This window comes from Panthera onca, chromosome C1 (genome assembly GCF_046562875.1).
Source record: "Panthera onca isolate mPanOnc1 chromosome C1, mPanOnc1 haplotype 2, whole genome shotgun sequence".
Taxonomy (NCBI): Eukaryota; Metazoa; Chordata; class Mammalia; order Carnivora; family Felidae; genus Panthera; species Panthera onca.
The window spans coordinates 19491476-19507436 of record NC_138346.1 but is presented as its reverse complement, the minus strand read 5'-3'; the positions used below and the strand labels follow the sequence as shown (position 1 = coordinate 19507436).

The window sequence follows — 15961 nt, the reverse complement described above, 5'->3', positions numbered from 1 at the left end:
GGGGAGCCAAGCCATGACTGGAACCCAGGGCCCCCACGCTTTCCATAAGCCTTAGTAGGAAGAAATGAAGTCAGGAACAGGACTCCAAGCACAGATGCGAGGTGGTGTCGGGGCACAGAGGAAAGGGTGATTTTATTCCCTGATTTATTATTTTGTAAGTTTTCACTTTGAAATAATTTTAGACTTGCAAAAATAGCTCACGGGATTCCTATACACCTCTCACCCTGCTCCCCTGAATGTGACGTCTTCCATAACCACAGACAATTAGCGGAACCAAGAAATTGACACCCATAGAAACTCTTTAACTACCCTCCAGACCTTACTGAAATCTTTCCAGTTGTCTCACTGACATTCTTTTTCTATTTACGTTGTCCCAACCAATCCTGTCTCGTTGGGCACAGAGAATCAGCAGCCCCTGCCAGCTGGCTCCCTTCCTCCCTCTGGGGACTTTTACACTTCCGGTCTGTCCAGTTCTGGGTGAGCCTTCCCCACATTCTGACACAGCATGCTCCCTCACTTCTTGGAAACGTTACCCTCCAGAGAGGCCTTCCCTTGATGTCATCATTCTCTGTTCTGTTGCCCGGTTTTATTTTGTCACTTTGACTTGACATGTCTTTATTCTCCTGTCTGTCCCACTAGAATATAAGCTGCTAGAGGGCGGTGACTCTGCCTTACTCACTGTGCGCCCAAAGCAGGCTAAGAGCAAAGGCCTCACTAAACATGGTTAAATGCATAAAAGTGTGAGGCGGCTGGAGCTGATTTGAAAGCACGACGGAGGGGGGCCTATGAAAACTGCACATCCAGACACAGAAAGCATGGCCAGACCCTCCCGTGGTGTATCCAAATCCCAACCTGCACACGTGTGTGGGTACCCAGAGCAGGGATCGCAATGATCAAACTCTGGCAAAATCGAGGAAACCTGCTTGGTTTTTGAAGCACGTGTATGCAAATCAGCCAGCTCTTCCCAAAGGGGGGCCTGAAGAGCGGCTGCCCCTGCCCCCACCACCCCAACAGAAACACAGCAAATCTCTGTAGAGATTTAGGGTGCATTATCGACCCCCCACCCTGTACCTCGAACTCTCTGTCCCAGGCTTAATCAGCCAGAATCTCTGCCCCTCTTCTGACTTGCTGTACAACCCTAAACATTGGCACAGAGGCTTTTGGAAGCCCCCACCCGCCCTCCCAGCACCTGACCACCCCAGCCTACTTCCATTTTCCCTTCAGAGAGGCCAGCATGTGGGACAGCTCCAGGTGGCTCCATCTGGGCCAGCTGGGCTGCTCACATTATTTGCAGGGCCTGATGTAAAATGGAATTTGGAGCCTTTTGTTCAAAGAGCAGGAAAAAGGTGCCATGAAAGGTACCAAAATATAATAAGCTTTTCCTTTCTTCTACAATTTCTCTTTTGACCTGTCTTCATATTTTTAGTTTGCCACTTAATGTCATTCTAAGTAAAGAAAAATTAAAAATCTGAGTCATTAACATGAATTTTGCCTTTTGCCTTAGTCTTAAATGACATTCAAGTCACATATGAAATCATTGAAACTACGTAATTCACATTTCTTAGCGTGTACGCAGATAATGTGTTTTGTTCTTACCTGAGCAGTGGAAAATGCCGCACAAAACGAAGTTACCTGTTTCTATCCCTTTTGACACACACGCATTCTGCCAGCTCTGTCGGCTTTCAGCTCACTCAGGAGCGAGGGAGGACAGAAAAGATGGGACAGATAGGTTACCCTCTTTCCTTTTCCCTCTGTAGCATCTTTTACAGCGTAAGTGATCGGATCATACAGGGTAATAACACGAGTGAGAAAGGATGGACAGGGTTTCTTGGTCATTGGTGTTTCTTAGAATGCCACTAACTTCCTTCTGCATTTAAAGCCAATTCTGGTTTGGGCTAAGGTGTGGCCTCTCGGGCCAGCCGGTGTGCCCCTTAGTCATAGGTGTGTACTCACCTTGTAACCACTTGGAGTCCGAATGCCCACCATGACGGATGCACCAGAAGCCCCGGCTGTGGGCACCGCGCACGCGGTATGGGTGCGGGGCAGTCGGGACAGAGCGCACACGTGCTCTGTCATCTCCTCCACCCACCGCCTGTTCCCTTGTCAGGCTTCACTTGCAGGACACAAGTTCTAAGAAAAAATCATGAAGAGCTTCAAGATGGTGACCACGGAGCGCTAAGCCGAGCTCAGGGGCCTTAGGTGACCGCACTGGTCACACGCCCGTGAAGCTTGCCCTGCCTGCCCGTTTCCTGTGTTTGGAGGCCTCTGTCACTCACAAGTCCCCTCTGTTGTTTGTGCTGACTTGTCGCCTTTTCCTTTCTCTGTGCAGCGCGTGGGATGGCCTGAAATCGTGGCGGGAGGGGGGAGTGAGTGTGGTCAGACCGTCCAGCCTACCTCTCCCTGCTTCCTCCACCAGACAGCCAGACAGAACTTTCTATAGTTCGGCAAAGGAGAGCGCGCTGCTGTCTGCCGCCTCTGGGCCTGGCCTGTTGTTTCCTCTACCCCAGTGGCTCTCAAAGTTTGGTCCCTGGACCAGCAGCAACAAGCATCACCTGGAGCTCGTTAGAAATGCAAATTCCCAGGCCCCGCCCCAGACCTGCTGAGGCTGGGGATGGGGCAAAGAATCTGTTTTAACTCCCAGGCGTGATTGTGATGCATCACTGCTCTCCGGAAACACTTTTTACACCTCATTTCAGCTTCCTAACGCGTCCACCCTTCTCGTGGAATAACCCCCTCCCCTCTGAGTCCCCTCTGAGTCCCCTCTGTGAATCCCTCCGCTCACATCCGCCCTGATGAGCCTGAATCCCTCCGCTCACATCCGCCCTGATGGGCCTGGGGCTCGGGGTGTGTCCATCACGGCAGTGTACTGAGCAGGGCAAACAGTAGGCACAAGATAATGGTAGCGGTGCGCTGACGGGGGGGGGGGGGGGGGGGGGCGTGGCCAAGGGAGTGGACACGTGGGACCTGAGCATCTCCGAGGGCCCCACGCCCACGTGCAGGGGCGGGGCTGAGCACAGACATCCCGCCCCGCAGGTACAGCCTGTACACCCGCACCTGGCTCGGGTACCTCTTCTACCGCCAGCAGCTGCGCAGGGCTCGGAATCGCTACCCCAAAGGCCACTCTAGAACCCAGCCCCGTCTCTTCAACGGTGAGCTCTGGCTGCCCCGGGGCCACCATCGCCCCAGGCTGTGCCCACCCACCCTCCCTGCCTATGCCCCATCACATGCCCCTGGCTGCTGGGCTCCCTACGCGTCACCCTGTCCACAGCCCATCTCTGTCCCCCAGGAGTGAAGGTGCTTCCCATCCCCGTCCTCTCAGACAACTACAGCTACCTCATCATCGACACCCAGGCCCGGCTGGCTGTGGTTGTGGACCCCTCTGACCCTCAGGCTGTACAGGTGAGGGGAGGGGCGGGGGGGGGGCAGGGGTACCTGGTGTCACCAGAGAGGGGCTGACCCTGATCCCTCTGCCAGTGGAATGTGTCCCCTTGCACATGCCCTCACACATAGACCCCCACAACCACAGCGGGGTTAAGGGCCGGTGTCCAGGGCATGGCTGGGATGGGGGGAGGACAGCCGTGGGGGATCTGAGCCACAGGGAGAGGGATGCTGACTCAGGACCATGGTCTGAGGTTTCTTCTGTCTCTCACTCTCTGTGGCGCCTTTCTGACCGTCTTTCTTCTCTCCTCATCTGTGTCTGTCAGTCTCTGGATCTCTCCATCTTTCCTTCCCATTTCCGATTTCGCTGTATGTGGCTGTATCTGTGTGTTTACGCACCTCGGGTCTCCACCTCCCCACCCTCCCCCCATTGCCCTTGCTCAGTCTCAGCTTCCCCCCTCCCCCCTAGCTCCATCCTCTAGCTCTCTCATCCTCTAGCTCCTCTCATCCTCTCATCCTCTAGCTCCATCACCTCCCTGTCCCTCATCCTCCCTGCTGCCCCCTCTGCAGCCAGCATCTTCACCCCTGTCCCTCTCTGCACACCACTCCTCAGTCTCAGTACCTCCTCTCTCTCCCCCAGGCTTCCATTGAAAAGGAGGGCGTTGATTTGGTTGCCATCCTCTGCACTCACAAGCACTGGTAAGGGACTGGGGTGGCATCTGGGTATGGATGACCTTCCCTGGCCGACCCTGGCCCCGGCGGGCTTGTTGGGACTGGACCTAGGGAGGACAGGCTGGGCTGGGGGGCCGGGAGTCAGGATGAGCGGGCACCCACCTTCTTCCTAAAGCCACCAGGGCATCAGCAGAGAAGGAGGGAAGGGGCGGGTCTCCCACCCTGCACTTATCAGACTCCTAAAGCCCTAGAGGAGGGCAGGGCAGGCATTTATCTCTCATTCCGTGGGCATGTAGTAGATGCCTGCTGTGCTTGGGACGTGGGCAGACCTCGTGAGTTCTTTCCTCAAGGAGATTATAGTCCAGTGGGGGAGACAGCCCCGCATGACAGTGTACAACGATGACAAACATTTAGGTGGCACTTGGCACAAGGTGCAGGAGGTGGGGGGCATTTGGTGAAGTGTGACCAGGTCCACTTGGAGAGACTAGAGGCTGATGACCCTGGAGCTGAGAGAGGCCAGAAAGATTGGTTGGCATTGGCTGGGTGACAGAAGGGAGGGGTGGCAAGTCGCGGGGATGACCTTCTGAGCAGGGGAACAGCTTGAGCAAAGGCCTAGAGGTGTGGACAGCTTGGCTCACTTCAGAAGCCCGGGGCTCAGTGCCCAAAGGCCTGGAGATCTGGAAAGAGGAAGGCAAGGAGGCCTAGTACCATTGCCCCTCAGAGTCCCTGCCTGTCTCTGCCATCCCACAGGGACCACAGTGGAGGGAACCGTGACCTCAGCCGGCGGCACCAGGACTGTCGGGTGTATGGGAGCCCTCAGGACGGCATCCCCTACCTCACCCAGTAAGTCCCTGACCCCAGGGTGGATGGTCCTTCCGTGGGCCCTTTCCCGCACCCCACCCTTCAGTCGAGGATCGCAGGATTGCCAGCAGTTGGGTCTTTGCTGATGCCCTTCCTGACCCTTAGAGGGCAGATCAGAGCCCATCTGAAGACTGGCACTACCCATCCCCCAACTCATCCAGCCATGGTCCCCAAAAGAGGAAGAGGCGAGGGTTTGGATCTGAAGCCCTGGGCATCGTGGGTGCCTTCCCTCTTTGGTGTGGAAGCTCCTTGGGCTTAGGGTGGGACAAGGAGCAGCACATCCCAAGCTCTAGTACCTTCTCTCCGCTATTGCCTTGCTTCTCAGTCCCCTGTGTCATCAAGATGTAGTTAGCGTGGGACGGCTCCAGATCCGGGCCCTGGCCACCCCTGGCCACACGCAAGGCCATCTGGTCTACCTGCTGGATGGGGAGCCCTACAAGGGTCCCTCCTGCCTCTTCTCAGGGGACCTGCTCTTCCTCTCTGGCTGTGGTGAGTTCCCCCAAAAGGGAAGCAGGAGGAGGGGCCAGAAAGGAGGGGGAGAGGTCAGGACAGGGACCCAAGGACAGCCACAGTCCCATGCAGTGCATTAAAACTTTGGTTTTAGCACAGATATTGCCTTGACAGTTACTCCCATCTGTATTAGCCCCCCCCCCCTTTTTTTTAATACCTTCACAACTTCCCACAGGGGATGGACAGAATGAGACAACACCGGTAACTGAGTACAGACCTCACAGGGTATTTGTTTCCACCGTGAAGCCTAGTTCTCTGATACAGTCACTGGAGAGACTGGTTACAAAAAGTGGAGAACCTCCAAATGAGAGGGTAAACCATGGGTGGGGGAGGACCACAGTCCCAGGCTGCACGGAGTCTCAAAGGGCAGCACTGGCAAAGAAAAAAGTGCTCCGTGGAAAAGAGCAACCCCACACCAGCCGTGCTTGGGGTCCTTAGAACTCAGCCTGAAGGTTCTGTACCCCCTCCCCACCCACATGTCAGTATATGCAACAGAGGCTTCAAACAGGTCTGGTTGGGGAGTGAATATGTGGGCTCAGCATCCAGTGGGAAGGACGGCACGGAAGCCTGGGGGAGTGGGTATGGCAGGGGCAAGGCTAGGGCTGCTGGCCAGTCCCAGCTCTGCAAGCTGGTCCCCACCCCTCTTACTTACGCCAAGCTGTGTTCTCCTTGTATCTTGTAACATACCCGCCGACCCTCACCAGGACGGACCTTTGAGGGCACTGCAGAGACCATGCTGAGCTCCCTGGACACGGTGCTGGGTCTGGGGGATGACACTCTGCTGTGGCCCGGTGAGGTGCCCCTCCACCCCTCCCTCACTCCCCCTAGAGTCCCAGCCCACCCAGCTTCGGGCCCGGAGGTGACGCAACTCCACCTCTGATGGCTCCGGGGAGCCAATTCTAGCAGTCAGGGCAGAGCGCCCTTCATTTTGGAGCACTGGCTCTGAATGCCTCTGCTTCTCACACTAACTGCCCCTGACAGCCAGCCCTCTGCCTCCTGGGAGCCCTGTAGGCCCTGGTGCATCTCAGAGACATGGCTGATATTTTATAGCTAGAGCCTAGAACAGAAAATAGCCTTTGCTTATCAGAGAAGTCAGTGAATCTACTCTGCACGCATCCAGATCTATACTCCCCATGCATGTACGTTGAGTGTCCATTTGTCCATCCATACAGACACCGCATGTCCCTACACACACACACACACACACACGCACACGCACACACATTGGATATCCATAGTTTCTAAAACGCATCACTAATATGTCAATTAATCCTCAAACCATATATTTATCCATCCATTCATTTGACAAGTGCTTTATTGAACACCTAACATGTGCCAGGCTCTGTTCTAGGCACCAGGGACACATCTGTGTTCTAGTAGCATTATAGTTTGTTTTCTCCACTTGCCAAATGAGAAAATTGTGGCTCAGAGAGGCGCCACGATTTGGCTGAGGTTGCACAGCTGGGCAGGGGCAGAGTCAGGGCTAGGATGCAGGTCCCCCGGCTCCAGGTCTGGTGGTTTTCCCCCCTGAACTGCTTCTGCCCCTTCACTCATGGCTGACCTGTGCCCACATTCAGAGAAGCAGCTCCGTGTGGCTGGGGCTTTCCTGGAAGGGCCACGCCTCCCCCTGGTTGTCAGGTACCCAGAGGCCAGTGGGTAGGGAGGACATTCTCTGACCCCACCACCAATCTCTGTGTGTCCTGCTCTCTGCCCCCGTGGTGGTCCTCAGGTCACGAGTACGCGGAGGAGAACCTGGGCTTTGCGGGTGTGGTCGAGCCCGAGAACCTGGCCCGGGAGAGGAAGATGCAGTGGGTGCAGAGGCAGCGGATGGAGCGCAAGAGCACGGTGGGGGCTTGGGTCCAGGAGGGGCCCGAAGGCACTCCCCAGCAGGAGCCCCTCTCTGCTGAGCTGGGGCCTGCAGGCCCCTCCCCAGAGCTCTGACGGGGGAGTGGGGGGCTCCGTTCACAGGCCTTCAAGCGAGGCCTCCTGGACCCTGAGACAGGGTAGGGGGTGGGGAGGCTTCCCTGACTGGGTCTATTTTCCAGATTCTCTCCGCTCAACCTGGTGCCTCTCGTCCCACAGTGCCCGTCCACCCTGGGAGAAGAGCGCTCCTACAACCCATTCCTGAGGACCCACTGCCTGGTGCTGCAGGAGGCCCTGGGGCCAGGCCCGGGCCCCACTGGGGACGACAGCTACTCCCGGGCCGAGCTCCTGGAGAAGCTCCGCCGGCTGAAGGACCTGCACAAGAGCAAGTGACAGCCCCCACCCCATCCCAGCCCTCCCCCGCGCGGCGGGGAGGCCACCCGTCGCCCGCACCACACCATCCCTCTCATCGCTACCACCCGCCACCTCCACTGGCGCCCACGGCGGGCATCAGTCCCAGCACTGTCAGGGGAGGAGGGTCGAGGTGATGAGGACGTGAGACCGAGGAGGAGGAGGCTGGTGGAAGGCTTGGAGACCCCACCGGGTGAGGCTGAGTTATCCGGGGCGAGAGGAAAGGCGGAGCCTTGGGACATCTCCAGAGCCAGCTGCGAGGGTGCCTCCTCTCCTGCCCTGTTCCTGCCCGGGCAGTGAGGGGTCATCTTCCCCCTTCTCCCATCCAGGGTTGGGAAAGATGGTCCCCCAAAGTGGCCTGAGGTGTGGTGCCTTGGAAAAGCGGTCACTCAGAGGGGGAGCTGGGCTCTGGTGTCCTGAGACACTGGCCCTCCTCCCCAAGCCTCCCCCCACCCCGCCCCTCCTCCCCCCCCTCCCCCCCCCCCCCCCCCCACTCCACAAAAGCATTTTTCAAACAGCCATTTCTGGGAAAGATGAAAGGGCTGGAAGTCTGGCTGTCTGGACAATCTCGGCCTCAGTGACTCCCCTACAGCCTGGAAAAGGGAGGGTGCTGGTTGCCACGGAAACTGGAAACTGAGACCTCAGGCTGAGGAGACACAGGAAGCTGGGATTGCAGCCCCACAGTCTCCTCGTGCAGCAGGCCTCCGCCCCTGCCTGGGGCCCAAAGGACTCCCCTTTCCAGGGGAGAGAAAGCCATCTTCCGCCCCGGCCACGGCAGTTTTCTCCTGACGGTCCTTATTCTTAGGAACTTCTGCCTTGCTCTAACTCCTTCTTTATCCTCTCAGTCCCGCTCTGCTTTTAGTTATAAAGACATTATTCATCTGGCCCTCTGCAGTTTGCCAAGAACACCCCCATGTCATTTCTCATTTGATCCTTGGTCCCACCCTGGCTGGGGGTGGGGGGTCTGCGCAGCAGAGTGCAGAAGTCAGAAGTCTGGGAGCAGACTGCTGTCAGAGTGGCGGCTTCCAGGACCCCAGGCCTGGGCCTTTCTCCCAGCTCAGCCTCTCCTCTGGTCTCTAGTCCAAGTCCTTCTGGAGCCAAAGAGAGGAACCATAAGGTCCTCGAGCGGGCATACCTCGGGTCAACCAGGAGCCTTGGCTTCCTGTGTGCAAGCCTTCCCTCGGGCTCCACTCACCTCTGCTGAGACTCGGAGACGACCCCTCCCTTCAGCTTCCCCTCATCGTCCCGCCTCTGCCTCCCTCTCCAGCCACAGCCTCTGGTACCAACTCTAGCAATACCACCAGAATAGAGTTCCCTGTCCCCCAAGACATGCAGTTTCATGCCTCTGTGCCTTCGCTCATGCTCTTTCTTCAGACTGGAATGCCTTTCCCCTGCCCCTCCGGCCTTGTCTGCCTGGCAAACACCCATTCATCTCTCACAATCCCCCTCAAAGGCCCCCTCCTCCGGGAAGACATCCCCCATGCCCCTCGCCCTCCAGGCTACCTCGCTCTTTGTAAATGCTTCTCTTGTGGCAGTTATCACACTGTATTTTACTTGTTTACATGTTTGTCTCCCCTTCTAGACTGTGAACCTTTCAGGGCATGGACTGTATCTTAATGCATCTCTGTATTTCTGCGCCTAGCACGGTGCCTAGCACACAGTAGGCGCTCAATAAATCTTGAATGAATGAATAATTTAACCGGGGCTTGGTCACTCAGTGAGATCGTCTTTAGGGCTGGTCCCACTTTCCCGTCTCCGTCACAAGTCTGCTAACTTGGAGTTACTGCTCTCCAAGAGCCTTGGCCGGAAACAGTGCTATAAATACATGCTCCCGTGGCTCGTGTGCACTTGTTCGGGATTACAGTGTGCTTCCCTTAGCGTTTTCCAGAGCTTGAGAGGCACAGGTGCACCACTGGCAGCGAGGGAGAGGAATAGCACTGAGGGGCAAGGCCTTGGTGCCGGCCCCTCTTGACGCGTTCTAGCAGAGTCAGACTCCAGGTCAGCACCGTCCGTCAACCATCTTGAGTTAAACGTTAACACCATGGTTGTGTTTTCATCGTATTTACCTTTGAGGCCAATGTTTTTGGCAAGTGATAGCAGTTTTCTTTTCTTTTCTTTTTTTAATTTCTTTTATTTTTTTTCCACAAAGTGACCACAGTTTTCAACTCACGAAAGAGTAACAAAGTCCAGGTGGCATTGTGGGCATGGCAGAACTCTGCGAGGTGGCCCTGACATGCCTGACGACTGGGAAGTACCAGCTTAGTTCCACATTTCCTCGGGGCCGGACCAAGGCATGGTTTTCCCACACCTGGCCACAATTCGGCCTCCCCTCTTAGGCGCCCCTCACCCCAAGCTAGGGACTTTGGCACTGGCCTCCCTATCCTGGACCAGGACTGCGCTTAGGGTAGGCGGGGAGGAAGGGGCCATGGTCCTCACCTTCCTGAAGAAGGGAAGTTCTCTGTGTTCTGTGGTTGTCTCTGGATCACTCCTGTCTTGAACGGGCAAGCCCCCAGGGCCAGGTCTCTTTGAGGAAGCCCAGCTTCAGGGGCACTTGGCGACAGTTCTCTGGGGCTGGCAAAACATTTCTGTAGAGCCTTGGGTGACCCTGCCACTGGGGCATCACCCTGAATGACAGATGGCACGTGCTTTTCAAGGTGCTGGAACTGACCGGCAACAACCATGCTGCCTGCCCTTTGCTTGTAAGAGAGCGGGTGCCACCAGCCTTAGGGACTCCGGCTCCATTCCCAGTTCTGTCATTCAACATCCAAGTGACCTTGGGCAAATTTCCCTTCCATGACCTCGGTTTCTCCACTTTCCATAGAGATGACAACCTTGAAGGAGTCAGAACCCTTTCAGGTGCGAGGGACATACTCAACACTTAGAAGCTTAAAACTAAGAGGAATATTTATCAGCTGGTGAAATTAAGAAGTGTGGGATTATGTCACGGTGACTTCAGGCACGGCTGGATCCACAGAGTCAAAGGGCAGTTTTATCATTCAGCTCAGTTTTCTTCTGTATTGGTACCCTCTCTGCCAGGCTTTCTCCCTGCAGTGGAAAGATCATCTCTAAGTGCTAGGCTTCCAGGCCACTAATTCATCAAATTTAGCAGAACCTCCAGTAATCCCAGAGACTGAGTTTCATTGGTTCAGCTTGAATCATGTGCCCGACCCTGAACCAATCATAGGAGTCAGGGGAAAGGGCCCCTCTCACTGCCAGGTTAGGTCACATGACCACACTCGGAAGGGCAGTGTCAGACCCAACTGAAAAGTGCCGTGTGTGGAAAATGTCCCCCAAAGTAATAGGGACTCTGGTACCAGAAATGAGGCAAGGCAGCATAATCATAAATCTTCACCGACAATCCCACTTACTAGAGGCTATTAGGAGAGTCAGATGAGAAAAGGTATATGAAGTCACTTTGGAAAATGGTACATCAGATTCCTGGTGCGATAATTACTTGTAAAGAAGAGCATAGGTATGTGGCCACAAAGGTATTTGAATATGTAGTTTTAAAAATAACCAGCAAGTTAGGGCACCTGGATGGCTCAGTAAGTGTCTGACTCTCTGTTTCAGTTCAGGTCATGATCTCACGGTTCAGCGGTTCAGGCCCCACATTAAGCTCTGTGCTGACAATGCAGAGCCTGCTTGGGATTCTCTCTCTCCCTCTCTCTCTGTCCCTCCCCTGCGCTCTCTCTCTCTCAAAATAAATAAATAAACTTTAAAAAATACTGAAAAAAATATGGGCTGCCTGAGTGGCTCAGTCGGTTGAGCGTCCAACTTCGGCTCAGGTCATGATCTCGTGGTTTGTGAGTTCGAGCCCCATGTCGGGCTCTGTGCTGACAGTTCAGAGCCTGGAGCCTACTTCGGATTCTGTGTCTCCCTCTCTCTGCCCCTCCCCCGCTCATGTTGTGTCTCTCTCTGTCAAAAATAAATTAACATTTAAAAAAATTTTTTTAATGTGTATTCATTTTTGAAAGACAGAGAGAGACAGAACACAAGCCAGGGTGGGGTGAGAGGGAGGGGGACACAGAATCCGAAGCACACTCCAGGCTCTGAGCTGTCAGCACGGAGCCCGACGCGGGGCTTGAACTCACAAACCACGAGATCATGACCTGAGCCGAAGTTGGATGCTCAACCGACTGAACCACCCAGGCTCCGCCCCCCAAATTTTTTTTTAATAAATAAAAAATAAAAAAATAAAAAATACTGAAAAAATAAAAATAGCATGTTTTCCTGAATCACAGGCTGTCTCTAGGGGCAGAAAAGGAAAAAGAGAGGGAACACCAAATGGGCAGACTTAGGGGTTCGAGGGAAGAACGGAGACCAAGGAAGCTGTCGATATGAACATGAAAAGTTGGGCATACCTGGGTGAGACAGGCATCTCATGTCACCGAGCCTCATTCTGGAGCCGCTGGAAAACTAAATGACATGAATGGTGTTCAGTGAACAGCCTCTCTCTCCTCTTACTGTTATTAACAAACTTAGGGCCAGTCCATCGGGTACAGTAGGACAAACTGATTAAGAACCCAGACTCTGGAGACAGCCCATCCGGATCGGGGTCCACGTTCTCGATTTATTAACTGGGTGACCTTGGGCAAGTTACTTAGCTTTTCTGGGCCTCTGCTTGTCATACGTCCAATGAGGATGCGGCTTGGAAGCTGATTGTGAGGATTAAACGGGTTAACACCTGCAGGGCTGAGCACAGAGTGAGCCCTCTCTCTGTTACCGGCTGTTAACAGAGCCCATCCCAGCGGCTGGAGGACACAGGCTGTCCCTGTCACAGGTTCAGAGAGGCCAACTGTCCAACACGGCTCCACAGCTGGTGTGTCAACCTGGAACCATGTGGCCTTCCACTGGCCTAGCAGGCCCTAAGGGGGGATGGTAACAAGGGCCTGTAGCACATCTCTTTCAGAGGTTTAAAAATAAGATTAACAGCGCACCTGGGTGGCTCAGCTGTTAAGCATATGACTTCGCCTCAGGTCATGATCTCACGGTTTGTGAGCTCAAGCCCCACTTCAGGTAAACCTGAGTCCTGCTTCGGGGGAGCCCCACTTCTCTCTCTCTGCCCTTCATTCACTCGTGCCCTCTCTCTCCCTCTCAAAAAATTAGATTAACAAACTGGATGTTGGGGCGCCTGGGTGGCTCAGTCGGTTAAGCGGCCGACTTCAGCTCAGGTCACGATCTCGTGGTCCGTGAGTTCGAGCCCCGCGTCGGGCTCTGGGCTGATGGCTCAGAGCCTGGAGCCTGCTTCCAATTCTGTGTCTCCCTCTCTCTCTGCCCCTCCCCCATTCATGCTCTGTCTCTCTCTGTCTCAAAAATAAATAAAACGTGGGGCGCCTGGGTGGCACAGTCGGTTAAGCGTCCGACTTCAGCCAGGTCACGATCTCACGGTCCGTGAGTTCGAGCCCCGCGTCAGGCTCTGGGCTGACTCCAGGCTCGGAGCCTGGAGCCTGTTTCCGATTCTGTGTCTCCCTCTCTCTCTGCCCCTCCCCCATTCATGCTCTGTCTCTCTCTGTCCCAAAAATAAATAAAAAACGTTGAAAAAAAAATTTAAAAAAAAAAAATAATAAATAAATAAATAAATAAAACGTTAAAAAAAAATTTAAAAAAAACCCAAAAAACTGGATGTTGATCCTTCCGTGAACCACTTTGTCAAATTTCTTTCTCTCCTAGCAGCTGGCAGGAAACAGCCAGCATCAGTGGGGAGGGATTTGGGGGGGGGGGGGGGTGAGAGAGAACCTGGGCTCCCAGGAGCGGGAGCCTTTGCGGACAGGCAGGCGGGAGTCCTGGGCAGCTAGAGGGGCCTGACCAAGGAGAGGCGAGGGGGTAGGGGGAAAACTCCAGAAAGGGTAGAGGGCTCTGGGAGGAAATCTCTCCTCCGGTCAGGAGTTGAGGGAGGTGAAGTGCAGTAAGGAGGGGAACTGCCTGGGCACCCCTCCTCCAAGAGCCTGGAGACCACAATCTGCTTCTTTTTTTTCTCTTTGTCCTAATAATCAAACTTTGTGTAATTTACATATGAAAGCAATAGGGTTCGCCTTTTTTTGGATTTTATTTAAATCTTCTATTTTTTACCAACAACTTTATTGAGATATAATTTACATACCACAAAATCCATCCTTTCAAAGAGTACAATTCAGCGGCTTTGTGTTCACTGTTTTGTGACCATCACCATCTAATTTTAGAACATTTTCATTCGTCCCCCAAAGAAACCGTGTGCCTGTTTGATGTCACTCCGTGCCTCCCCGCACCCACACTCGGCAACCACCGATCTACTTTGTGTCTCCACAGAGTTGCCTCTTCTGGACGGTTCACATAAATAGGATCAGACACTTTGTGGTCTCTTGTGACTTGCTCCTCTCACGTGGCATTTCCTCAAGGCTCACGTTGCAGCACGCATCACAACTTTACTCTTTTAATGGCTGAATAATACTGCATTGTGTATATATGCATCATGTTTTGTTTATCCACCTGTCAGTTGACAGACAGTTGACTCGTTTCCACTTTTTGCCTGTTATGAATCTCGATGCTATGAACATCTGGGGTACAGGTTTTTTGCGTAGACAGATGTTTTCAGTTCTCTCGGGTATAGACCTAGGAGTGTAATTGCTAAGTCATACGGTAACTCTACATTTAACTTTTTGAGGAACTAACAAACTACTTCCTAAAGTAGTTGTGTGTTCTCTTAATGCCCTGGCAGTCTCCATGTGCAGAGAAACGCTTATTCAGAATTCACTCAAAATAAAATTTAAAAAATAATAAAATTAGAGGCACCTGGCTAGTTCAGTTGGTAGAGCAGGCAACTCTTTTTTTTTTTTTTAAGTTTATTTATTTATTGTTGAGGGACAGAGAGAGAATAAGAGCTGCTTAACTGACTGAGCCACCCAGGCACCCAGAAGCATGCAACTCTTGACCTCAGGGTCGTGAGTTCAAGCCCCACATTGGGCATGGAGCTTACTTAAAAAATAATAATAATAAATAAAATTTTAAAAGATACTCAATTTCTTAAATTGCAAAATTTTAAACATAAGCATTTTTAAAACTTTTAAGTTCAACTTATCAGCCATATTTTAATTATACATCCAGTAAATGTTAATAATAACTTTTAAGGGGGGCTTTAATTAATAATTGGTCCTCTTTTCAGGCCTGGGTGGCTCAATCAGTTGGGCATCCAACTTAGGCTCAGGTCATGATCTCGCAGTTCATGAGTTTGAGTCCCATGTCGGGCTCTGTGCTGACAGCTCAGAGCCTGGAGCCTGCTTCGGATTCTGTGTCTCCCTCTCTCTCTGCCCCTCCCCAGCTCACGCACGCTTTCTCACTCTCTCAAAAATAAATAAAAACATTTTAAAAACTTTAAAACAATCGGTCCTCTTTTCAAAATTAAAACTGCTTTAAGCAGTTTATGTTGTATTTATTCATTCCAGATATTCCATTTCTTTTTTAAAAGCAATTGATCATATATGTCGATTATATCTCATAAAGCTGGAAAAAGGTAAAGTAAAATAGAAAGAATTCCATGCTCTTAAAAAAAGAGAAACGAGCCCCCAAGTACTTTAATTGCAGTCTGATTAGAAGTAAAGACAGAAACATAGTAAATTTTCAGGTTTTTTAAAAAATGTTTTGGTTGTACTTACAATCCCAGTAAGAATTTACCTTCAACGTTCAGTCTAAATCAACTATTCAATGGCTCAATTTATTTATTTATTTTAAGATGTTGTGTTTATTTGTTTTTAAGAAATCTCTACACCCAACGTGGGACTCAAACCTACAACCCCAAGATCAAGAGTCACACACTCCACCGACCAAGCCAGCCAGTTGCCATTCAACTGCCTGATTTAAATCAGCATCTCAAGACATCTTTTAAGCACCCTTCCATGCCAAATTCTTTTAAAGAACTTGAAATACTAAAGATGCACAATATAACACACACAAAAATTAATATTGTGAGTTCGATTTTCTTAAGCAGTTCCACACATAATTCTGAATCTTCCTGAAGATGGGGTGCCTGGGTCACTCGGTTGGTCAAGCATCAGACTCTTGATTTCAGCTTAGGTCATGATCCCAGGGTCATGAGATCAAGCCCCACATCAGGCTCTGCACTGAGCATGGAGCTTGCTTAAGATTCTCTCTCTCTCTCCCAGGGCACCTGGGTGGCTCAGTCGGTTAAGCGTCCGACTTGGGCTCAGGTCATGATCTCACAGTTGGTGAGCTTGAGCCCCGCATGGGGCTCCATGCTAACAGTTCAGAGCCTGGAGCCTGCCTTGGATTCTGT

General features: G+C 52.6%; 1 protein-coding gene across 3 annotated transcripts in view; it reads left to right on the top strand.

Annotated features, from left to right (window-relative positions):
* PNKD (PNKD metallo-beta-lactamase domain containing) overlaps positions 1-9394 on the top strand; it is a 60220-nt gene extending 50826 nt beyond the window's left edge. For all 3 annotated transcript variants that reach the window (XM_060623541.3, XM_078450881.2, XM_060623543.3), the window contains 8 exons: positions 3034-3149; positions 3287-3399; positions 4019-4077; positions 4801-4893; positions 5237-5400; positions 6126-6212; positions 7151-7266; positions 7504-9394. In XM_060623541.3, coding sequence (XP_060479524.1) covers positions 3034-3149; positions 3287-3399; positions 4019-4077; positions 4801-4893; positions 5237-5400; positions 6126-6212; positions 7151-7266; positions 7504-7677 — 922 coding nt within the window. In that variant the 3' untranslated portion in view covers positions 7678-9394. The remainder of the gene's footprint in view (positions 1-3033; positions 3150-3286; positions 3400-4018; positions 4078-4800; positions 4894-5236; positions 5401-6125; positions 6213-7150; positions 7267-7503) is intronic.
* Positions 9395-15961: the final 6567 nt, after the last annotated feature.